The 24,836-nt window shown below is 54.4% G+C and overlaps 1 protein-coding gene across 1 annotated transcript; it reads right to left on the bottom strand.

Moving 5' to 3' along the window:
* Prr12 (proline rich 12) lies at positions 1 to 24,613 on the bottom strand. Its single transcript, XM_055613486.1, has 14 exons — positions 24,411 to 24,613; positions 22,853 to 22,965; positions 21,621 to 21,782; positions 18,239 to 21,543; positions 17,130 to 17,796; positions 15,350 to 15,783; positions 6,597 to 6,713; positions 6,329 to 6,462; positions 5,558 to 6,027; positions 3,543 to 3,668; positions 3,196 to 3,293; positions 1,216 to 1,362; positions 1,036 to 1,131; positions 1 to 908 (listed from the first exon to the last, which is right to left on the bottom strand). The coding sequence occupies exons 1-14, from the start codon at positions 24,494 to 24,496 to the stop codon at positions 762 to 764; spliced, it is 6,102 nt and encodes a 2,033-aa protein (XP_055469461.1). The 5' UTR covers positions 24,497 to 24,613; the 3' UTR covers positions 1 to 761.
* Positions 24,614 to 24,836: the final 223 nt, after the last annotated feature.

Genomic DNA, 24,836 nt, shown 5'->3' with positions numbered 1-24,836 from the left:
TAGAGTGTTGCTGTTGGGTTTCGTTTGGCTGGTTGTGTGTACACAGTGTATACAAGGTGAGTTGTACAGCGCCCAAGAAAGAGCAAGAGGTCAAGGAGAGGAGGGAACAGGCCAGAAAGGAGCAGGGACAGGACAGAGAAAGGCATTAAAAAATAGAACCACGTTGAGAAGACAAAGTAGGGCCGAGGGTAGGGAGACAGATCGCTGTAGAAAAGGAACAGGAGGGGCAGGACGAGGGGAGCCTTCTCACCCTCCCTCTCCACCTTCCCCACTCCAGGTATGTACAATAAATAAGATTAAAAATAATTAACAAGATGTTTGGCCCCTCCCACCCAACACCACACGCTCTTGGGAAGCAGCCGTTAGCAAAGATGTTGGCCTGGAGGAGGAAGCTGGGAAGGGGAGGGGGTCCCCCAGTTCTCTCAAGCTGCCCCGTCTCCCTCAACCATACATAGAATTTTCCTATACATTATGTACACGGTGGAGGGGCAGGGGCAATGGCCGTGTTGGGGGGCTGGGCCAGGGGACAGGGCAAGTGTTACTAAATAGACATTTATACATATATATAAATAATTTCTCTGTACACGAATGGGGGAGGGCGTGAAAGGAAGTAGGGGAGGGGCTGTGTGGACACACCCTGGCTGAGGGCGACCCCTTCCCTCTTGACAGCAAGGGAGCCCAGGGGTCAGTTCCGGAGTAGGGCAGTTCTGTCCAGTTCTCAGTTCATGGAGGAGGTGTCCTCCTCGCCAGGCAGGGTGCGGTCAGCCACAACGGCTATGGGCCTGTGCTTGGGCCAGCAGGTCACTGAAGGAGTCAAACAGCTGCTCTAGCCATGGCTGGTTCCGCATGCACTGCTGGACCACCTCCTCTTGGCCCAGGTCCTCGGCACCACCCTCAATGGCCAGCGTCTGTGGGAACAGAGGGGGAGCTGGATGGGAAGAAATAGCTAGCTAGGGAAGGGATGGACAGGCTGCTGGAGGGGCTGGAGGAGGAGGGCTAGAGTCTCCAGGCTAGGCCGGGAGGCTGAGGGCTCACCTGGTCCCGGCAGCGCAGGAAGGTGTGGTATTTGTAGTGGTGCAGAGAGTGGTAGAGGGTGTAGTAACCGGACTTCTCCAGCTCCACCTTGAACTCCTGCAGACAGAGAAGCAGGTGTTGGACCCTCTGGCCGGCACCACGCAGCCCACGGTCACCCCCCCCCCCCAGCTCGAGCAGTACCTGGGCCCGCACGACGCTTCTCTTGAGCTTGCTGAGTGTCTTTCGGTTATAGGGCTCCCCGGCAGGCCGCAGCCGCACAGCGCCCTCTTCGGGGGAGCCTTCTCCAGTCTGCTCCACCTGTAACTGTGGGAACGTGTGCAGGGCATCCTGTGGGAAGCCAAAGGGTCAGTGGCCACCCTCCTGGACCCACATACCAGCCAATTCCAGCACTCAGATCCTTGGATCATGAGGGACAATGTCAGGACATCCCTAGGCACATTTTGTCTCCTAGGTCTGGCTGTCCTGCCCTTGTGATTCTAGCACGGCTCAAATCTCACACGTACCACATTCTACACACCGTTCTCTAACACCCGAAGTTACTCGCTCAATGGAATGCAGAGACAGCTCTGCTCTTGCAGACAAGCCAGGTTCAGTTTCTAGCACTCAACTGCAGATACGGGGGATCTAAAGGCAGTTGCTGGTCTTCAGCAGAATCCAAGACAAGTGTATGTGTACATGCACGCATGCACACACACACACACACACACACACACACACACACACACACACACACACGGCTAGAGATGGGTAAATATTGCAGAAGACCCCAGTTTGTTTCCCAGCATTCACATGGTGGCTCACAACCACCTGTAATTCCAGTTCCAAGAGATCTGCTGCCCTCTTCTGGCTCCGAGGGCAATGCACATACCTGGTGCACATACACACAGAAAGGTGAAACACTCACACACATAAAATAAATATAGCTAAAATTATTCACTCTAATTCATGGTCCTAGCCTGACTTATCCCAGAACCAGATGGACATCCGACCCAGAAAGAACAGTGACAGCCTACTACCAATCCCAGTTTTCTCTCTCTCTCTCTCTTTTTTTAAGATGGGATCTCATCATGTAGCCCTGGCTGGCCTTGAACTTATGGAGTTGCACCTGCCTTTACCTTCCAAGTACCACCACATAGTTAATTTTTTGTTTGTTTTTTCAAGACAGGGTTTCTCTGTGTAGCCTTGGCTGTCCTGAAAGAACTGTGGACCAGGCTGGCCTTGAACTCACAGAGATCCACCTGCCTCTGCTTCCCAAGTGCTGGGTTGAAAGGCCTGAGCCACCACCGCCCGGCACACAGTTACTTTTTAATGTCGAAACACAGCCTCAGCAAGTTGCTCAAGATGGTTTTGAGTTTTGATTCTCCTGCCTCAGCCTCACAAACAGCTGGAATGACAGGCATGTGCAGCCTCGTCTACACAGCAAGTTCCAATACAGCCAAAGCTACTGAGTAAGACCCTGCCTCAGCCAAACCAAACCAAAACAAAAAATAAAAGAATGCAATTTACCAGAACCCTTAGAACCAGACAAAATTTACACCTTTTCCAAATCAGACTGACATGTTGCCAGGCATCTTTAAGACCCTATTTTCTATCCCAGAATTCTCAATGGCAACCTAAATGTCACGCCAAACATGACTAACCTCTTCCGGAACTCCCACCAGCCTCACGTATATACAGCCTGAACGGCAGCAGGCACCTACCGTGCCCGGAGGAGTCAGTGCTGTGGATGGAATCTGGTGCCGCAAGCATGCTGCCAACTGAGCCATCCACAGCCCCAAGGTGGATGTACTGAATCCTCAGTGCCACCTTAACACTGTACCTCAAGATCCTCAGGGTGGCACCATCAGGCACCACGGGTCATCAGGCACCACGGGCCATTCCAGAGGGGCAGGAATCAGCCCTGGAATCTGAGAGTCCTGTCTCATAGGAACAGGAGCCGGGTGACAGGCTGGCCAGACAACAGCCTCAGGCCTAGGCCCTGCTCTACAAACATGGCCCCTGGGACTACCGGGAAACCAGAGGCCTCTGCAGCTTAGCCCTCGACAGCAGGCCCTTGCAATGCTGCCCTTCTTAGAAGTCACCTCAAGTGGCTGACACCCCACAGCCCAGTCTCCACACCTGCTCTGGGCCCCATGCCATCCCCCTCAGGCCCCCAGGCACCTGCAGCGCTGGGCTCAGGGACAGCCGCTTCAGGACCTTTTTCTTGTGCTCATTGAGGAGGCCGTCAATCTTCCGCATGGGAGGAAGGTACAGTTCATCTGCAAAGCGGGAGTGTCAGCAGGAGCGTCCCATGAACAAGGTTTGGTTGGGGTCCCCTCCTCCCTGAGACTACTAATTTGAGGTCCAGCATTCCTCATAAAGGACTGAGTGCCAAGCACTTACCCCCAGACCCATCTGGAAGCCTATCCCTCCTCCCTAGGCCCAAGCCTTCCTCCCAGGCCCAGCCCTCAGCCTCAGGGAGCCAGCACCCACCCATGAGTCCATCCCTCTCCGGAGGTCCAGCTCACCATGTGTGTCCTCCAGGGCCTGGATCATGTCTGGGTCCAGGGCTGTGCTCACTAGCATCTCCACATAGCTCCGGTACATCTCCCGCATGGCCCGAGTCTTCAGTAGCCGCCCTGGAACTGCCCGCTCTGGGGAGAGATGTGACAGAGACTCATTCCAAGGCTACTGAGCAGTACACGCTACTTCCAAAGGCACGGACCCACGATGCAGGCCTGAGCTGGGAGGGCACAGGCGAGCTCCTGTTAAGGACTGAGCTTAGGGCAAAGGGGAATGAAAGATCACAAGAGCATGGAGTGACAAGAATACTTTTTTGGGGCCAGTGAACTGGGCCTAATTCAGTGTAGCCCCACAGAAACAAAGGTGGTCACCAAAACACTGCATCAAGACAGAAACCCACTAAGGGTGGAGGGGTACACCTTGATCCCCACTACTTGGGAGGCAGAGGCAGGTGGGACTCTCTGAGTTTGTGGCCAGCCAGAGCTACACAGTGAGACTCAAAAACAAAACAAAACAAAGGGCAGACACCAGCACTGAGCATTAGCTGAACTGGTCCCATGCGCGGTGACGGGTGCTTAAAAAGTGGAGGCAGGAGGGTCAAAGTCTAGAGCTACCCAGGTACACAGCAAGTTCCAAGGCAGTGAGAGAGAGAGGGTGAGAGAGAGAAGAACGCGATAAGCTAAAAGGATAAAAGGTGAAACGCCCACAGAAGGGGAGACCACACTGATCGACTGTTCTGGACGCAGGCGAAGCTAAGAAATGACACTGGCTACAGAGCTGGCGTAGCAGTTAGGAACACGTGACTGCTCGGGAGGCCCGGCAGCACTCGGAGGCTCACAAGCACCTGCAACTCTAGTTCCTGGGGCTCCAACACCCTTTTCTGGCCTCCATCGCACCAGGATTAACCATGGTGCATAGACATACATGCCAAACACAAACACAGATAAACACACGCTTCTAGCACCCTTACCAAGTGGCACACAAAAGGAGGCATAAGCCTCCTCACCCAAACCCAGCGCAGTAGGATTTGTTCTAATTTTGGAGACAAGACATAGTGTGGTGGCCAGGCTAACCCTCTCAACTCATGCCAATTCTCCCGCCCCATATGGGTGTCATCATGCTGAGCATCGGGTACGGCAGTGCACCAGATGACTCGGCGTGGCGCCCTCGTGGTGCCAACTCTAGTCGGGTCTTCTTCAGGTTCTACCTGTTATGAGGCCGGGTCTACAGGCCTTTCTTAGGGTCGCTCAGGGAGTCAGAAGACCACTGTCCCCAGCCCAAGAAACTAACCTGTTAGGAACTGAAAGCACCCATCAATCAACATACCGGGTGCCGCTGGCTTCACCCACACAGGACAGGTGCTGGCTCCTGGTGCCTTTACTCATCTGCATATGGTGCCTACGTTTTATGTGCACATTCTGTAACTCTCAGTTATTCTCAGTACAGGAGATACAAACACTGCGTTACATCTTAGCCTATGTTTATTTTTAAAATGGTTTTGTGTTGGTTTTTTTTGGTTTGTTTTTGAGACAGAGCCCTCCTATACAGCCCTTTGAAGGCTGCCTTGGAACTTGCTCAGTAGACCAGACTGGCCTTGAACCCACCAATGCCATCTGCTTCTGTCTCCTTAGTGCTGGAATTAAAGGCATGCCACACCACTGCCTGGCTTCAACATGGCTGTTTTCACTTTTTTCTTTTGAGACTGGCTGAACGGGCTGCAGCTCAGAATGGCTCTTCACTTTCCAAGTCTGCCTCAGCCGCTGTGTAGCTGGATGACAGACAGGCCTAGGGCCGTAGGCCTGAATGGAGTCAAACAATTAAGCACCAAGGCCTCAGCAGACACACCCCCTGTTGTGTAGAGAAATGGCTGTGACTGTCACCTGTGTGCTGCAGAGGTCCCTCTGCTCCCATTCTGTAGAGGCTACCTGCAGCCCTCGGGCAGACACTCACCCTGCCCGCTTCTGAAGGGCAGCATCCCCTCCCCAGGTCACCCTCTCGGCCTGCAGCTGCTGGAACCTACCATCCTCGCTGGGTGCACCAGGAGAGGACTCTGAGTCCGACGAGCTGCCCCCAGGACCACCACCTGCCGGGGCATTGCCCACTGCCTCTTTCAGCCACTTCTTCCTCTTCTTTGGAGGTGGCTCGGCCTTCACTTTCGTGGGCCTGGCTTTGGGCAGCCGGGAGGTGGTGGACTGCCCCGTGGCCAGGCTCCGGTCAGTCCGCATCTGCCGCCCACTGGTGGCCCGTTCGCTCCGCAGAGGCCGATCGCCACCTCGGGTTACCCTTTCCTTCTCCTTCTCTGCAGGGCGGGGTGGGGATGGCTTCTCTGGGGCGGGGGGCTCGGGTACAGCAGGCTCAGGCGTCGGCTCTGGAGGCTTTTCCGGTATCACCTTCTCAGGGGTCTCAGGCTTAGGAGGTGGGGCCGGGGCCTTCGATGGAGCTGCAGAGCTGCCCCCCACAGGGGTAGGGCCCTTGGTCTGCCCAGACCGCCTGGGAAAAATGACAGAGGAGACTTCCCTCAGTAGGCCGAAGACCCTCACGCCCATCCCCTGGGACCTCCTATACTGCTAAGTGTTTTCCTCATGTGTGGGTAGGGAAGTCTCTGCTCTCCCTGTCTCTCTAACCCTCTCTCCTTTTTCCTCTCTCTGGGTCTCTGCCCCTTTTTCTCTGGCTATGTCTCTCTGTCCCCTCCCTCTGGGTATCTGCTTCTGTTCTCCTCTCTGGGTCTGTCACCAACCACTTTGGGTCTCTTTCTCCCTCTCTCCCGCAGGTACCCTGTCACTGTCCATACCTGACTGGCAATGGGGGCCGGTGCCAGGGTTTCCGGGCGCACACCCTCACATAATCCTTCTTGTTGACATTCTCCAAGAACTTCACGTAGAGCCGCTGGTACCGGTTCTTCGCATCTCCAAAATAACCCAAATACTGTGGAGGGAGCAAAGCCTGTGAGAACTGGCATGCTTTACCAACCCACCCCTAGACAGGGAGCCTTCCACGGTGCCTGACCATGGCAGAGAAGGACCCCAGTACTCTACCCCCACTCCGACCCACAGGCTTACATTACTGGTGGCGCAAAACTGCCTCTGGCCGTCCTTGATCTCTGGAGTGAACTTCTGCAGAAGGGCCTTCTGGACCCGCCAGATGGGCGGAGGCTCACGGCCAGTCTGCAGGGCCAGCTGTGGAGAAAGAGGGAAGGTAGGCCTGCAAGGTTACCCTGACCCCTGCCCTGATGGCCTGTCTCCACAGAAAAAAAAAAAAAAGTGCACACCTCTAATCCCAGCACTCAAGCTGAGGCAGGAGGATTGCCACAAGTGTAAGCCAGCCTAGGCAACACTGCGAGGCTATCACAGAAACAATAAACAAATTAAGACCCAGCCACAGTTTCCAGACAAGCACTGCCCTGTACTGGTCTCACGACTTCCTCAGTCAGGTGAGACGGAGCCCGAGTCTACATGTCTTCCCAGGCTCTGGGCTAAAATGCTCCTTTTTATTTCCAGGGCCAGGCTGAACCTAGAGTCTGTGTGCGCTGAGGCACTCAGACCCCAGGCCCTAACTGATGAAAGCAAGGCACAGCCTTTCACCGAGCTACACAGCAGCCATCTAAGACAAAGACTCACTAACATGGCACCCCCTGGGTGAGCATGCCAGCATCTGGGTAGAGGACGGCATGCTGCACCGTCCGGTCCAGCCCTGCCACTTTATGAGCAGGCTTCTTTTGCTTAAGCTATGGTGTTTCAATTTTCTGTTACTCAAGTAAGGTAAGCTCTGAACACACCCACCATTAGAGACATGAGCTATACCCAGGGTCAGAGCAGCAAAGGCTCACAGCCATGGTTTCCTCTACACCAGCACCCTTCACCTCTGTATGTGAGCCAACAGCCTCTCGGCTTCTGACTCAGCTTCTCTGCACTCACAGGACTCACCCAAAAGCCATAAAAAATGAGTACGGGGGTCTGGAGAGATGGCTCAGTGGTTAAGAGCACTGTCCACTCTTCCAAAGGTCATGAGTTCAATTCCCAGCAACCACTTGGTGGCTCACAAGCATCTATAATGTGAACTGATTCTCTCTTCTGGCAGGTGTAAATGCAGAGAGAACAATCAAATACATAAAATAAATAAATTAAAAAAAATCATTACATTTAAGTACACTGCACCAGCTCAAGGATAGACAGCTATTATCTAGCACGCAGGCCTAAACATTGGATCTGATACTCACAGCAGACATCACTAATAGATCCCAGATCTTGCTACCTCTGAACACAAAACTAAAAGGCAGACATGAGTAATCAATAACTTCTGATACTTACAAAAAGAAAAAATTGAGGGACTAGGTTAAGAGGCAAAAGTTGGGGGTTAAGAGATGGCTTGTTAGTTAAGAGAGCACGCTGTTCTTCCAAAGGACCCGAGTTCAGCTCCCAGCAAGCCTGTGAGCCTAGCTGGCCTCCAACGGACCGCACACACATAATATACACTTACAAAGACACACACAAATAAAAATAAAATAAATCTTCAAAGAGGCAAAAGAAATTGGCCTGGCCTCTGCTTTTGGGGACACAGCCCGAAGGCACCATCTAGCAACCAGGAAGAAGGCCTTACCAGAAACCAAGTTTGCCAGCAGGATGACCTTTGACTTCTAGTCTCCGAAGCTTTGAGCAAGACACTTGTTCTGTTTACAAGCTACAAGCTACAGGCTGTGGCAGTTTAGTTCAAGGCACTCAGAACACAGGCGGCAAGACACACAAACAGAAATACACTGGGGGCACAGGCATGAAGGGGTGGGCAGTCACTTCTGCCTCTCAGGAGGCTGAGGTAGGAGGACCGAGAGATCAAAGCCAACCAGGGATACACAGTAAGACACTATCTCAGAGAGTAGAGTTCAGTTAAATGGTAGAGGCCCTGCCTAGAGTCCTCCAGTAAGGAGCTAGAGGGTTAGCTCAGAGGTAGAGCACCTGCCTAGAACCCCCAGTGAGGATTAGGGTATGGCTCAGAAGATGTACTTTTCCAGTACATTTTCTTCCCTGAGTTCCATCCGTAGGTCCAAGGCACCACATCATCAACAACAAACAGACAAAAACAAAAAACAAGGAACAGGGCTTACAGCAAGAACAGACAGGTGCTAGGTATGACATATCTCAACCTGTCACACGAGGGTCAACAGGGACAAATAGGCTCCCCATTTGTTTTTTGAGACAGGGTTTTTCTCTGTGTAGCCTTGGCTGTCCTGGACTCCCTTTGTATACCAAGCTGGCCTTGAACTCACAGAGATCTGACTGTCTCTGTTTCCAAGTGCTAGGCTTAAAGGTGTGTGCCACCACCACCCAGCCGAGGCTCCCCCTCTTGAGCCACACTCTGACATCCTCCATCCCAATGTTTTAGCACCAGCACCCCACTACACAGGCTTCACCCCTGGCATCTGACTGGCACACATGAAGAGGACAGAGATAAAACAGGCACAAAATACCCAATAGACCACAGAAGCCATGTGTAGCACTGCATGCCTGACACTCCAGCATTTAAGGATTCTGAGGCAGAGGACTGACTTGAGGCCAGCTTGGGTTATACGCTGAGACATAAAAATGCTTCCCAAAAGAGCTGATGGGTACTTGAAAAGAGCCTGTGACGGGCAATGCAGGCATGAGTGAAATATGTCCTCAGTGACATCAGAATGCAAGGATGAAAGAAATGTGGTTACTGTATTCAAAGATCAGGTGATCAAAGAGAATTCAGAGGATAAATGAAATTGATTAGTGATGTCTGCCTTAGCAGCAAGATCTGGGATCTATTGGTAATGTCTGCTTTGAGGACCAGGATATGAGTGCTGGTATGCCAAGTAATGACTATGTAGTCTTAGCCTGATGAAATTTTTCCCTCATCATTTTTAAAAAATGATTCTTGAATCAGTTATGTGCATGTGAAGAAGAGGTTCTGTGGATTCGGAGATGGCTTAGCGGTTAAGAACACTGACTGCTCTTCTAGAGGTTCCATTTCCGGCACCCACATGGCAGCTCAGGACTGTAACTCCAAGATCTGACACCCACAGACATACATGTGGACAAAATAGCAATGCACATAAAATAAAAATAAGTTATTTTAAAATGGGGGACATTTAACTACTTGCTGAATAGGAAGCAGAGATGGTCTTGGCTAAAGCGGCACACAGAAATAAAGCGGGGGTGAGGAACCCCAAACCGCCACTTCTTTCTCCCAGGCTGCCACATGGCTCCCATTCCTCCTTGTCTGTGACATCACAGGCTGGGTCAGGGGCCCCAAAGGTTAAATCTATTTAGACCACATCTGCTCAGCTCCAAAACACACCCTGGATCCCAAACACAGACTTCTAGCCCGACAAGGAGAGAATGTCTCTGTCCCCTCCCTTATCTGAAACCTTGCCCCACAGACCTGTCAATGGCAGCCACTTCACAGACCTCCTGAGCCCACGGGTACACCCACCCACATGGGTTTCCTGGCCCAACCAGTATGAACACAAAACTCAGTGTTCCAGTTCTGAAGAGACTTCCAGGAAGTCCTGCTGGATCCTCATCAGGTACCCTATTTCCCCTCTGCTCTTTTCCCAACTGGGCTTTTTGGTCTTCCTCCAAAACATCCTATTCTTCATTATTGGTTTTTGTTGTGTTACTGTGTGGGGATGTGCAGCTGAGTGCAGTACCCATGGAGGCCAGAAGAGGGCAAGAGATTCCCGGGGCTAGAATTATCTGTGGTTCTGAGAAATCCAACATGCATATGGGGAACTGAACTCAGGCCTCTCCAGGAACAGTAAGCACTCTCCACCACTAAACCATCTCTATAGTCTTTATTTCCTTTTTTTTTTTTTTTTTTTTGAGACAGGGTTTCTCTATGTAGCCTTGGCTGCCCTGGACTCACTTTGTAGACCAGGCTGGCCTTGAACTCACAGAGATCCCCCTGCCTCTGCCTTCCTGAGTGCTGAGATTACAGGTGTGTACCACCATGCCCAGCTTTTCTTTTCTTTTCTTTCTTTTTTTTCCCCCTTTATTACCAGCTCTCTATTTTCATTCTTTAGGTATGATCCCAGATATCACAATCCTGCATCCTCCCCATGCTATCTTTAAGGCTTGTACTTCCAGGCTCTCTTCCTGTCAATCATTATAACCAACCACACCCAATGACTGACTAGGAAGCTGGACCCATGGATCCCATACGGAGGAGGTCAGCTCGCTCACAACATCTGACTTGAACAGCCGACAGGCAGGTCAATCACTAATCTCCATCTTGGTACCTAAGGAAGACTGGGACCAATCAGTTATCTAAGAATGTGACCTGTGACCTAAGGGTGACTGAGACCAATCAGTTATCTAAGAATGTGAGCTGTGATAAACGAAGCCACGTGCCCTGTTAGCAGCAGGAATGTGAGGAGGTCAGCTCCCCACACCCAGGGACGGCATTTAACAAGAAAACACAGCTGGGTCCAGTGGCCTGGAACTCTCCAACTTTTGGCAATCCCGCCTCAGACTCCCAAGGGCAGAGCTTACAGGATGAGCTACCAGGCCTGGATAAGGAAGAAAATCTCTTGCGTGCCAGAGTTCAAGGCCACTCGGAGCAACAGAGCAAAGCCACTTGACCCAAAGAAATCAAAGAGGTCCCAACAACAGGAAGGCAGTCACAGACAGGTGTAATTAACACACAGTCTTAAGCCCTGAGGCTTACTGCAGTCACCCGACGCCAAGGGCCCACCAGCAAAGTCTATGTCTTCAAGAACAGCTATCCACCCAGCCTCAGTACCCCCAAGTCCTACATGACCTGGCCTTGGCCACCTTCCCATCCCATACTCTTGGTCCAGCCTCTTACCCTAGCATTCCCGAAAACCTGCCACACTTCTTACACAGACCATTCCTCTTGGATGACTCTCACAGCCTCGAGAACTGAGTTATAGCATCATTTTTCTTTTACAGACAATGACACTGAGGTAGCCAGGGACCAGTCCTGTACCATCCAATTTGGAAGCTAGTTATCCATACAGCTTTTCTTTTCTTTTTGGTTTTCTGAGACAGGGTTTCTCTGGGTAGCCTTGGCTGTCTTAGACTCACTTTGTAAGCCAAACTAGCCTTGAACTCACGGAGATCTGCCTGCCTCTGCCTCCACAGTGCTGGGATTAAAGGCCCGTGCCACCACCACCAGGCTCCATACACTGGACTCTAACTCATTCAGCCACCATCTCACATACATAAAATATACAGGGAAGACTGAACATCCAACATCTTATTAATACTTCATTTAGTAGTCAAAGACAAACAGCAGTAAGCCCCTCCCTGCGCTAGCTACCCACTCAGACACTTTAGATAGCGACTTAAGTGAATACATTCAATATAGCCAATTTCACCTGAATTTTTTATACTGTGGAAATAAAGTTTAAAATCTCATAGCATAGACTGAGGACGTACTTCAATGGTAGATGCCCTGACTGGAATTCCCCAGTGAGGGGACGGGGTGTGACTCTGTAGCAGATGCCCTGCTGGAATCCTCCAGTGAAGGTTCCAGAGTGGAAATCAAGCCATCGGATTTGGGGCTGGGCGCCCTTACCTAATGAACCATCTCACTAACCCTAATTTTTAGAATTAACTAATAAATATAACCCACTTGCGTGGGCACGCACTTGTGTGCGTGCGCCATGGTACAACCATGGGCTTGGAAGACAACTCCTGGGAATCTTTTTTTCCTTCCGCCTTGTGATTCCTACAGCTCAAACTCAAGTCCCTAACAAGGACTTCTTGAGCTTCCTCGCTGGCCCTACCTTGTTTTTTGAAACAGGGTCTCTCACTGGCCCAGAATGCACAAATTAAGCTGGACTGCCTGGCCCGAAAGCCCAGGACTTCACAGGTCTCTCCCACCTAAGCCACCGCAGACAGACTGTGGGCTGGAGCTCGGTAAGGTCCCCGGGCTTGCAAAGGAACTTATCAACTGAGCCGTTTCCCTAGCTTTTGCTTCATTTGAAACCAATCTTGTGTAGCCCAGACTGGCCTGTTATGTGGCTGAGGCTGACACCAGACTCCTGAGTTACGGGCTGGGAGTCATGGGCTCAACAGGACCTTCCTGCTTCAGCCTCAAACCAACACTGCCCAGATGACGAAAGGGGGAAAATGCCAGAAAATTATGGCAAAAGCTGACAAATATCCTCTGTATTTTACACAGTATTTGCCAAGCCTTGTAGTACAAGCCAGCCCAGATCGTAGCAACAGATCCAACATTCCCAGCACCTTCTGTGTGGCGTTGTAGTCAGAGACCAGGCTAGGCCATGTCACAGGAGCACACAAAGCCCTCACCACCACCCTCGGGGACAGCTCATGCCACCAGCTGTGGCTGAGAAAACCGAGACCTGGGATGACAACATGGCTGCCTAGTTCCTAAGCAGGAGAAGCATAACGGAGCCTAGGAAACCCTGGTGCAGGAGGCAGAAGCCTGACTTGCTCGCCTCTAGGAGTCTCTGATGCCAACAAGAGGTGTGTGTGGCCTCCAGGCTCTGCGGCCTCTGTCATTGCTCACACTTGAGTAGTATTTTAAGCATCTGAGTCCTCGCCTGGCCCCTTCCCTGACCCACACCAGCTGGGCAGTAGTATCAGATGGATAGCCTGGCTTCTGTCCCAGCACAGGCCAATGGATGGGCCCCATTCCCAAGGACCATTGGCCTTCCTGAACTGTAAGATGGGGCTGGAGAAAGCCCTGCCTCAAGCCCTGTTCACCAGGATTGGAAAACAGGGCAGAACTACGGAAAGCTTGCAGTCTGTCCAGATTACATACACAATGAGGCTCAGGCCAGCCTGGGTAACCCAGTAAGACCTTGCCTGCAGCAAAAGCACCTTTAGCAAATGAACTATCACTCCAGCCCCAACTCCCGGCACTCAAAAAAAATCAAAATAAAACCCCCCAAATTGCTATGTCCACTTCTCAAAGGATTCTCAAGTAGTAACAGTTTCTGTCCTTGTCCTGAATTCAACCCAATATTCATGTGGACTGCAGAAAGAACCAGCCAAGTTTCCACATGAGACAAAGTGCACAACGATCCTGCGTAATCCCGCCACTGCTACGGAGAACAGCATCCTTCCCAGTGTCAACACCAGAGGGACGGCAGCCAGCTGAGCACCAGCTCCTTCCCGGGGGCATCTGCCATGCCCTACTACGTCCAGAATCAGATTCTTGACCAACCCCTCACTGGGAGAGTCTAGGCAAGGTTACTATGGTTGGACCGTGCCTTCAGGATTCTCTTAATCGTGATTCAGCCAGATAAGTCCATAAACCAAACATCTTAGAGTTTACCCAAACTTTCTGGGAACAGGTAAGCAAGAAGTTGGTTAATACTATCGACTATTTCTGGTTTTACTTTGCCACTGGTGTGAAAAATACCCACTGATGACACATTGCCGATAAATATTTATTTAAAGACTCAGAAGCCAGACGTAAAGATGCATGACGTTAGCCCAGCATTCAGAAGGCAGAGGCAGGTGGGTCTCCTGAGTTCAAGGCCAGCTTGGTCTACATAATAAGTTTCAAGACATCCAGGACTCTGCAGAGAGACCCTGTCTCAAAGAAAAACAAACAAAAAACAAAACTGGACTAAAACCAAGCATGGTGGTGGACATCTAAAGTACTGTAGTCATGAAGCTGAGGCAGGAGGATTGTTGCATAATTGAGGCCAACCTGAGCTACACAATGAGCCTAGGCAGAGCTCAAGGTGAGACCTCTGGGAAGGTCTCCATCAACAGGAATACCAGCACTGGGCTAGATTCCCAGCCTTTTTTGGTCTTTACTTCTTCACTGTATTCCCCAGGCTGGTCTTCAATCTACTCTGTAGCATAGGAAGGTCTTAGACTTAGGACCCTCCTGTCACAACCCCCTGAGAACCTGGCAGGGCAGGCTGATAGCAGCAGGCCCAAGTCTACACTAACAGTTTAAAACTCAGCCAGACACCGGTGGCACACTCCTTTAATCCCAGCACTTAGGAGGCAGAGGCAAGCAGATCTGAATTCAACGCCAGTCTGGGTTACCAGAGCAAGTTCCAGGACAGCTATACAGAGAAACCCTGTCTCAAAAAGCAAAACAAACAAGCTCAGCCTGCCACACAGCAAGATCCTTAAACAACTTGCTGTAATACCCCCTGCAAGATACACATAACTGCATCAGGCAGATATGCAAATGAGAAAGAATATTCTCTCTCTGGCTGGATCCCCTCTGACTGCAAGTCCCCAAGAAACAGAATTACCAAGTGATGAATTTTGAATCCTGAATCCTACAATACTGACCCGCCAGGCAAGGTGTCCCGACTCGTGCATTAGTGGCATGAAGGTTATGGGGGAAAACAATTCCTCTGATTAGATTTGTGGCCTGGTCCACAGGAGAGAATTAGCCTGGCCTTACAAATCTGGTCAAGAGATCATGGCTTGACAAGTCATATGAGCTTGTGGGATGGGGGTAGACACCACCATCGTTCTGCTAAACAGACACACTGTCAGAAAGCCTTCTACGTATGTAGAATACCCACACTGCAGTGCTGCTCCATGTTGGCCAGAGAAGCCTCTCCCTGCAGAAGTTAATGCAGAGACTTCCACCTGGTCAAAGTGCCAAGGATAAGTGACTGAAGAATGCTTAGCCCTAAACAGTACATCTATCTCAACCCCAAGAAGGCTCAGGGAGCATCATGGAAGAGGGGCGGATGTCCTGTCCACTTTCCTATCAGCCATGAAGCTTCATAGCAAGTCCATCCAGGTGACTGCCCTGCCTGCCCTCCCTTCCAGGCTAGCCTGCCACTCATCAGGCTCCATTTGGGGACAATGCTGAGACTCACCTTGAGGGAGGGGATGTCTTCTGCACGAATGACAAACTCATCCCGTTCCCGGAAGATGCCCTCACCACCACTCTCCCCAGCCTCCTCATCTGTCTCGCCACACACAGCTGCCGTCTCCTGTTTCTTGGCCAGGTGCAGAGGCCGAGCATCTGGGGGCTCAGGGTCCTCTGGGGATGGAGCCGCAGGCTCCTCTGGAGGGGCAACTGGCGGGGCAGCTGTGGGTGCTGGCGGGGGTGGTGGAGGTGGCGAGGGCAAAGCTGGTGGAGGTGGTGGAGGTGGTGCCTGTGGTGGAGGAGGTGAACTAGCCACGGGAGTCACCAGGGGAGCAGGTGAGGGTAAGGCTGGAACTGGGGGTGGGGGTGGAGGGGGGGCAGGCTGAGGCGTTGGGGCAGGAGGTGGAGTGGGTGGCGGCTTCTCCTCCAGCAGCGGGGGCTCTGAGAGAAAGACAGAGTCATCAGGTCTAGGTGCTATTCACTGTCCATGCAGCCCAGTCTGTCCTGGACTTCCCCGTGTCGCCCAGGCTGGCCTTCAACCCCTGACTGTCCTGATTCAGCCTCCCAGGTGCAGATACAAGGACAATCACGTGTCACTATGCCTGGCTCTACTAACCCTACAAATCCTTGTGCCCCTAATACCACTTCGCCCATGGCATACGCACAAGGCCACACATGTCCTTAGGTATTACTAAGGGTGGGCAGCAGACAGAAGACGGAACTCTCCTGTGTAGGTCCCACTTCTTGGCCTGGCTCCACGTCCTTCTGTGAGGCCATCGCTGTAGCTCTGAAACCCATCTCATTGCCCTAAGGCCTTGCCACTTCTGAGGTGTCTCTCTAAGCCCCGGAAGCTTTCGTCCACCTATTAACTCCATATCCACGTCTCCTAACTCCAGAACTATCCCTTCTGTGACTGGGTCCTCATTCACCTTTTACATACCACTCCTTGCCTCTCCCATCTGCTGTCACGGCTTTCTAATGCCATCCTTATCTACCTAGTTAATCTGTGTGTGTGTGTCCCACATATGCACAGGCGCTTACAGAGGCAGAAGAGGGTACAAGACCTCTTGAAACTGGAATTGGATATAGGTGCTGGGAACCAATCCTGGTGCTCCAGAAGAGCAGTAAAAGCAAGCACTCTTATCCGCTGAGCCATTCGTCCAGCCCCCTAGTTACTTTCACTAACGATAGAACCCAGGTTTTTCACTCATTAGGAAAATACAAGGAGACACAGCCCTCGCTCTTACTGGGGCATTCTAGGCAGGGGCTCTACCATGCCCCCAGGCTCATTGCTGACCCCTCAGAGCACTCCTAAAACTCACAACCCTTAGCAGTTCTTAAAACTTTCCTTGTCACCCCGTTACCTGGTCCCTCACTTATATCCTATTCTGTCCTCAGCATCCTTTAGGGCCAAGTACCAGGCCCCCGTGATTCCCTGCAGACCCTCTCAGCTCATTAACAAAAGATGTTTGTCTAGCCAGCGGTGGCCACGCCTTTAATCCCAGCACACGGGAGGCAGAGGCATGTGGATCTCTACCTTCCAGGATAGCCACAGCTACACAGAGAAACCCTGTCTCTCGGGAGAAAAACAAAACAAAACAAAAAAGAAAAGATGTTTCTTTCTCAGAAAAGACTGTTTTCCGTCGGTCAGGAAATAACACTTTCTCAAGTGTGCTTGTGGACACAATAGAAAACCTGTAACAGTGTATAACCTCAACAACTGTATCTACTGACTTCCTCAGCTGCCTCCACCTGCCCTGGGCCCACACCACCTTCCGAGAACTCACCTGGAGTGCCATCGCTGTTGGTGCTGGGCAGGCTTGGGAGCGGGGGTGGACCGGAGGCTGTAGGTCCAGTGTCTAAGGGTGGCTCCTGCGGTGGAGACGTGTCCTTAGGCCCCGTAAGGGGCGGATCATCCAGAGCAGAGATCGCCGAGGAGATGCTTTCCTGCAGGTCTCTGTTCTTGGCCACAGAGTCTTCTTCATCCGAGGAGAAAGAGGGCAGCGTCTCCAGGTTGCGCTTCAGCTCCTCATCCAGCCGCTTGCAGGGTGAAGGGCAGCCCAGCCCTAGCCCCTCGCTCTCTGCAGCCTCTAACGCGCCTCCCAAGCCAAAAGGACCGGAAGGTGCAGGGTGCGGCACAGTAGGCGCGGTGGGCGGTGGGGGCTGCAGGCCTCGGGTGGGCACAGAGGCTGGCACGCTCTTAGGGGGGCTTAGAGGCGGCGTCAGGCCAGCTTGGTAGAGTGGTGGGTGCCGCTTGCCTGACTTGAGGAAGTCAAGGAAAGAGGCCATGAAGCCTGACTTCATCTCCGGCTGCTTCTCCTCTACCTCCTTGATCTTGGCCTCAATTTTCTCACGGGTCAGGTTGGAATCCAGGCTGTTGTGGTCTACACCCGAGATGGCATCATTGGAAGGCGCTCCCAGACCCTCACCAGCCTTGGGCACAGATAGCTTGATCTAGACACGGGGATAGCAGAGTGTCAAGGTCCAGGGGCTCGAGACCCAAGCCTCCTGCTTCAGATCCAGGCATTCCCATTTTGCCCTTCCTCTGAGACCCTTGAGTTCCGTTTCCCACCTTACTTCAGAGCAACCTGCTTGTGGAATCCTGGATTTCAATACAATTAGCCTCACCTAAGTGATGGCAGGCCAGCACCTTCCATAATATTCAGGCACACAGGATCTGAATGGTCAGGCCATGCTTCCAGGCACAAGACTTTAGAACCTGCGTCCTGACACCCTGTTCTCTCATGAGCATCACATTACAACGTCCTGTCTCATGGAGACAGCTTCTTGCCGGGGTAACCACAACCCCAATGCCTAGGACGCCCTGCCACCTTCAATTTCTACAGTCCAACCCAACCCCCCCCGGACCCCCAAGACCCAGTCCAGTCCCCCTCACCTTAAGTGGCTTCAGAGGCTCCAACCGGGCACTTCCCATTTCCTCAGCCTTCCTGCCTCTGCCCCTACCCCGGCCCCGAGGTTTCTTGGTCCCGTCAGTGGTTATGGAGGCTGAGGCTGGCCCTGCCATGGCTGGGCCCTCCAGGGGACGAATCCGGGGCCTCCCCCTGGGCCGGGGAGGGCCATCGCGCTTTGCCTTGGTGGGTTTGCGGCCACGGCGCCGAGGGCCGTCAGGACCAGGGTTAGGTGGGCAAAAGTCTATATCACCAAGTGGTGAGAGGGCTGGTCGGGAACGGCAGCTGGACACCAGGTCAGGCAGGCGCCTTGGGTTTAGGCGGATATCTGCGGGCACATCTGCTTTGTCCTCATCAGCCTCGAACTCATACTCCTGCGCATACAATTTCTTCGGCGTCTGGAAGGGGGGGTCTCGGCGCCGTAGCAGGTGGAAAGAGGACGTCTTCAGCAGCTTCTTTGGCTTGGTTGAGCAGAAGATAGGTGAGGTGAGGCCGCCCTTGGGCTCCGAGGCGGGTGGTGGCGGTGGAGGAGGAGGCGGTGGTGGCGGGGGTGCCGACTGATGTGGCCCACTCTGGATCAGGCCTAGTGGTTCTGCATTGACTGTGGAGGGGAGCTCAGGGGGTTTGTTGGGATCCAGACCCAGGCCTGGAGTCTCTGGCCCAGCTCCGGATGCCCGGCCTCCACAGTAGGGACCATAGGGATCATAAGCAGTAGGCCCAGGGGGCGGCCCAGCACCAGTCTTGGGGTCTCCATCGTCTTCAGTCTGTCCAGCCTTGCCATAGTCATCGGCTGCCCCTCCCCCAAACATCTCCTCCATGGTGGGGAAAAAGCTCCGCTCCTCATCCTGGAGCAAGGCATCGGGGAAGCAGATGGACGTGAGGGGTACGAACCGTGGAGCCTTGGTCCCTTGAGGGCTGGGGCTTCGGTAAGCGCCTGCAGGGTCCTTGCCCTCTGAGTTGGGTGCTCCAACGCCAGCGTCCCCGGGCCCTGGTGGCAACGGTTCCAGAGCCCCAAGCAGTTCTTGCATGGCTCCAGGAGGCTCCAAGCTCTCTTCGGGTCGTAAGCGAGGACTGGGGGCCGTGGGCTCCAGGCCGTGACTGCGAAGGTGGGCTTCAAGCTGCAGAGGCATAGGCGGCGGTGGGGGCGGTGGGGGCGGCGGCTGGGGAGCCCCATCCCGGGTGGCTGGCTCAAGGAGGTGGACGCCGACTTTGGGGGCACTGGGTGAGGGGCTGGGGGCATGGCTGAGCACAGAGGGGAGCAGCTGGGGAGGAGGTGGAGGCAGCACCATTGGAAGGTCAGGACCTCCAGCCTCCAAGAGGAGGCCATGGGGCGTTGGCTGGGCTGGCTGGGCCGTGGGTGGTGGGGGAGGTGGGCTCTTCTGCAGGAAGGCCCCCAGCTCCTTGGCACCTGCTCCATAGTGAACCACTGAGGTGGCTAGGCCCTCGGGGGTTTCACCACCCCGCTCTGGCCCCTTCTTCTTGTCCTTCATCCTCCCGAGGCCCAGCTCCAGCGCAGCCGTGGCACCCTCATCCAGGCTGGCACTGGTCCGGATGACACTTTGCAGATGGTACCTCTGGGGATCTTCCTTGGCCAATTCATACGGTGTCCCTGGCGGCCCTCCAGCTCCACCACTGGCCCCAAGTCCCTTAGAGGCCTCAGCAGGCCCAGCCTCGCCCACCAAGCCATCCGCCCCTGAGGTCCGAGGTGGGCTGGGTGCCTGAAGCAGGTGCTGAATCAGAAATTCCTCATCTTCCGTGCGCTCAGTGGTAGCACCACCGGGGCCTGCAAGCAGCTCGGAGCCATCCCCTTTGCCTTTGTAGCCACCTGCTCCAGCTGCATAGCTGCTGGCTCCAGGGGGTGCCAGGAATGGAGCCGAGGCTAAGACTGAACTTAAGTATTTGCCAGGGGCTCCTGGAGAGCCAACACCAGGAGGGCGGCCAGTAGCAGGTGGTGACTGCAGGGGTCGGATGATATGGGATGGGCTAGCCTCCCCGCCACCGCCCAGAGAACTGGGTCCCCAGCCACCTCCGTGGCCTGAGAGAGCTGGGGAGTGGCCTGTACTGTAGCTGAGGGAAGGACTAGCTGTGGGGAGACCCTGCGAATGGGCAGCTGGCCCTGGGTAAGGCTCACCCTGAACCCCATAGAGCTGGCCCTGAAGCTGGTCTGGAGAATAACTCTGACAGGTAGCCAAGCCAGGAGGCGGGGGGCCGCTGGGAGGTTGTGGGGGACCCCCAGAATAGCTAGGGCCTTTGCTTAAGTCCTGTGCTTGACCCCCTCCAAACCCTTGCCCATAGGCCTGGGGTCCCAGAAGCCCTTGGGGCTGACCAGGGGAATACGCCTGGCCCCCAGCCGCTCCAGCCCCAGAAGCTTTCCCAGCAGCATAGGCAGCTGCCGCTCCGCCCAGGCTCTGACACTTGGGCGTGCCAGTAGATCGAGGCGGTGGGGGCCTGGTGGCACCCCCTGTGGCTGGTCCGTAACCCCCCTTACTCGCCTTGTAACCAGGGGACTGGATGATCGGGCGGTACCCACCACCACCCCCAGCTGCACCTCCCCCAGCTGTCTCTGGGCCTGTGGCCCGGCCAGCTGCTCCAGCTGTGGCTCCACTAGGCCCACCCTTGCTAGGTTCTCCGGCACCTGGAGAAGGTTCCCCACCTCCCAGAGGGCTGCAAGCCAAGCTGGCCCGGTGACCCATGGAGGGGTAGCTGCCTCCGCAGCTCAGATAGTGCTGCAGGGAATGGGCTGGTGGCGGAGGCGGTGGGGGCTGGGCACTGGCCGGCCGCTGATAGTGTTTGATGACCGTGTCCTGCCGGGGCAGGGCCCGCTCGGGTGGCGGACCTGCAGCAGCACCCGAGAAGTTGTAAAGCTGAGGGGAAGATGGCTCGGCAGCAGTGGCGGCAGAAGAAGAAGCCAGCAGATTGAACTGAGTCGGGAGGTGGCGGGGAGGTGGAGGTGGATCTGGGGGACCAGGACGGTAAGGGGGGGTCTGAGCAGGGCCAAGGCCAGCAGGCCCCAAGACGCCACCCCCTGCCAGGCGCTCAAAACCCAGCGAAGAGGGCACTGTAGGTGCCTGCGAGGGCTTCAGGTGGAGCACATCATGTGGGGACAAGAGCCCATTAGCAGGAGGACTGAAGGGTGGATCCTGGAGGCTGAGGGATGAGGGCACTGGGAAGGGGCGGCTGCCGAAGGAAGCTGGGTGCTGGTAGGCAGACAGGGCAGAGGAAGATGGAAAGGTGCTGGAACCCGGGAGGGCGCCAGAGATGAAGAGTTCCGTGGGACCCGGTGTGTGCATGGCTAGGGATGAAGAAGACCACAGGTCAGAGCAGACTGCAAGACAGCTCTTCTCCAGCCCTCTGGGAGCTAGCGCTTACCTGTTTGCCAGGAAGGACTTCGGAACTGGGAGAGGAGAGAGGAGGCGGAGGGGCCAGGCTGGGGGCCCCGGGACTCCAGGGCTGAGATGAGGTTCATGACGGAGGTGTCGGGCCCAGCTGAGCCCGCATGGTGGAGGCCAGTGTCAAAAAGTCCAGAGAGGCCTGACAAGGGACAAAAGGAGGGGGGGTCAGCGGCGTGGGGGTGGGGTGGGGGCTGAGACAGAAAGGGCTAACCCAAGTTCAGTTCAGAAAAAGGCTGGAGGGAAGAACCAAAGACAAGCAAATGGCCGTAGCGCCTTTCAGCTCAGCTCTCGGGAAGCCGAGGCGGGAGGATTAGACCTTCAACTACAACCTGTGAGACCCTGTCTCAAAATAAAGGAATGAAGGAATGAAAAGAGGGAAGAAGGCTGTTGTTAAATGCTACCTATGTAAGGCTCCAGGTTTGATTGCCAGCTCCACAGAAGCACCCGTAAAAAGTCAAAAGAGAAAATAAATGGAAAAAATTTAAAAAGCCAAAACAGGCAGAAAACAGAAAAAGAGCCAACCAGGAGAATCAGGTGTCATTCAGACTGGACTGGTTTAAAAGTCAGAGGGAAGGGAGCCAATCAGAGGTGTGGGCAGCAAGGCCAAGGTAAGTGGATTAGTTTACTTTTAGGAGAAAAGGGAGAGGGGGCTGGAGGGATGGCTCAGTGGTTAAGAGCATTGGCTGCTCTTTCAGATGGTCCTGGGTTCAATTCGCAGCAACCACATGGTAGCGCACAACCATCTATAATGTGATCTGATGCCTTCTTTTGTCACGCAGGCGTGCAGTCATATATTAATTAATTAATTAATTAATTAATTAATTAATTAATTAAATATAGGGGTGGGCAAAGAGTTCGAGCCAGTAGGGAAGAAAAGGAAGTCAGGAGCCAGGAAAATCACACATGTAAAGAAAGGACTGGGGTGGGCTGGAGAGTGGAGGAAAAGCCTGGAAGAGAAGGTGGGATTTGGGGGGCCCTGATGGGTAGTAGCCAATAGGAGCAACAGGGGCGGAGCCACAAAGGGCCTGCCGAATCCGGTGTGAACTGAAGCAGGGACCAGCAGCCTCACCGGCAACCAATCATCGGAGAAGTGGCAAAAAGAGGGCCAGGACCCAGGGCAAGACCAATTAGCAGGGGCGGAACTTTCAGCAACCAATCAGATGTCTCGGAGGGCGGACCGGCCCAGCCCTCTGGGATGGAAGCCCGTACCTGCGGGGTGGTGGTTGGTGGCATAGCTTTGTAGTGGGTGGGGGGCCGCGTAGGCCTGGCGATGCAAGATGTCTGTTTCTGGGTGCGAGGTCCTGGAGCTGCCGTAGACCAAGCTGAGGGCAAGGGTGAGATGTCAGGATAGCGTCTCCTCAGAGAAGGGGCTGCAAGGAACTTCCCAACTGAATGGAGGTGTTACTCCAAGGAACCTTGATAATACTGGGAATCTGGCTGCCCCATGGGGGGGGAAGCACAAAAATGTCCCTATTCTGGAGCCTTTAAGCTCCCCATGTTTGCAAACACAGGCATGCAGGGCACACTGGGGACAGAGGAAGTCAGGGGAAGCATCAACGTGAAAGGCGTGGTCCTCCCTTGGAGCCCTCCCCCGGCACAACAGAACCAAAGGTACAATCCTGCAGGGCCACGAGGACACCCCAAACCCTGCTGGAACAGCACAGACCCCAAATTAAGTCAGAAATACAGCCAAGCCGGGAGCAAGAGGCAGCTTGTGTCCCAAATAGCAAGGGGAGAAGGTGGAGAGAGGACAGGACCCGGGGAAAGTCCCAGGTGCAAGTACCGACATGAATTCGGTGCATCCCAGAGGCTGAGGTTCAGGTGCACCGGCCTAGGCAAGGCCGGTGCATGTACAAACAGGATTTTCATTCACCCGTGGGGAGGAAAGGGCCCGAGTGTTTAGTCCCACTCTAAAAATTTGTACACACTGGGAATGCCAAGTGTTGAGGGGGAGGGGCTGAAGGGCAGGAGAGTAAGGACACCGGGCACAGAAAAAACTGCAGGAGGCAGGTTCACAGGTGAACACGCGGCTAGCCACGCATGTACAGGGCCCACGCTCACACTAGCAAACACAAACGGGGAGAAAAATCAGACTCTAACACTTCAAGGGCCTAAATCCGTGGCCCTGGACCGGAGGGCAAACAGCGCGCCACCAACCAGGATTCTTAGCTTTGAGGGAGGTGGGGAGCAGAAGGGGGCGTGTCCCTAATCTCAGGACCCCCCCAACACACAGAACCCTAGTTTAAGAAGGGGGCGGGGCCCCGTGCCCACTCTGCGCGCGGAATTTCTTAGATGGGGGAGGGCCCGAGTGGCCCAGCCTGGCGCAGCCCCGGAACAATAGGACCTGGGAGGGGGTGCGCGCCCCCCAGGTCCGCGAGCTAATTCCCCTTTCCTCCCACCTTTGCAGTTACAGAGCCAGGGGCGCCCGGGGGGAGGGGTCGGCAAGCCGGGAATCCAAGCATGGGGGCAAGTCCAGGCCTTGCTTCGCCGATCCTTCCCATCTTCCCAAGGCCTTCCCGGTTCGAATTTGTTTCTGCGCCGTGCCTGCTTCGTTTCCCTCTTTTGCAAGCCGGAGCTGGCTTTGGCGGAGTTTGCAATTTGCAAACTGGGGCGGCGGCGTTGTTACAAACCCAAAGAAGGCCGCTCCCTTGCAAGAGCCGGAGGGGGAGTTGGAGATGCACGCGTCGCCGGGCGGGCCCCAGGCCCAGGCCAAGCAGGAATCCCCCACCTCTTGGACCGTTTCTCTAGGTCCCCCTCACCTCCTTACCTAGCTTTCGCTGACCTCTCGTAACTCCATCCCGCCCCGGCGCCGAGCGGGTCCCCGAAGCCGGCGCTGGGGTAGTTCCTGTCCATGAATTGGCCGCGGTGGAAATTGGGGGGAGGGGGAGGGAGGGGGAAAGGAGGGGGAGCGCGCGCGCTCTCCTCCGCCGCCGCTCCCTCCGCTGCTTTTTTCCTCCCTTTCTCTTTTTTTTTTTTTTTCTCTTTGCGGCCACCGAAGGCCCGGGAAGGCCCCGGGCGGGGGAGGGAGGGGGCAGGGACAGAGGGGCGGGCAAAGGAGGGGTGCAGCCGCTGAGCCAAGGAGGGGGGGTTCCCCCTGGAGGAGGGAAAGGGGGGAGGAGGGACCCCGCTGTCTCCGCCTTTGCCCCGGCGCTTGCAAGAGAGAAGGGGGACGCGCGCTCGGGAGGGGGCGTCC

Source organism: Psammomys obesus, unplaced genomic scaffold (assembly GCF_907164565.1).
Source record: "Psammomys obesus unplaced genomic scaffold, mPsaObe1.curated_primary_1811, whole genome shotgun sequence".
NCBI classification, from domain to species: domain Eukaryota; kingdom Metazoa; phylum Chordata; class Mammalia; order Rodentia; family Muridae; genus Psammomys; species Psammomys obesus.
Note: the sequence above shows the minus strand (reverse complement) of the source record. Positions and strands in the feature narration are given on the sequence as shown.

What these genes read in the sequence shown, in the direction of transcription:
- Prr12 (XM_055613486.1), bottom strand. Translation starts at nt 24,496, where the DNA reads ATGGACAGGAACTACCCCAGCGCCGGCTTCGGGGACCCGCTCGGCGCC. An exon ending in AAGACATCCCCTCCCTCAAG is followed by an intron (nt 6,714 to 15,349) that starts GTGAGTCTCAGC and finishes CTTTCTCCACAG; the next exon opens with CTGGCCCTGCAGACTGGCCG. An exon ending in AGTTTTGCGCCACCAGTAAT is followed by an intron (nt 6,463 to 6,596) that starts GTAAGCCTGTGG and finishes CTCCCTCCACAG; the next exon opens with TATTTGGGTTATTTTGGAGA.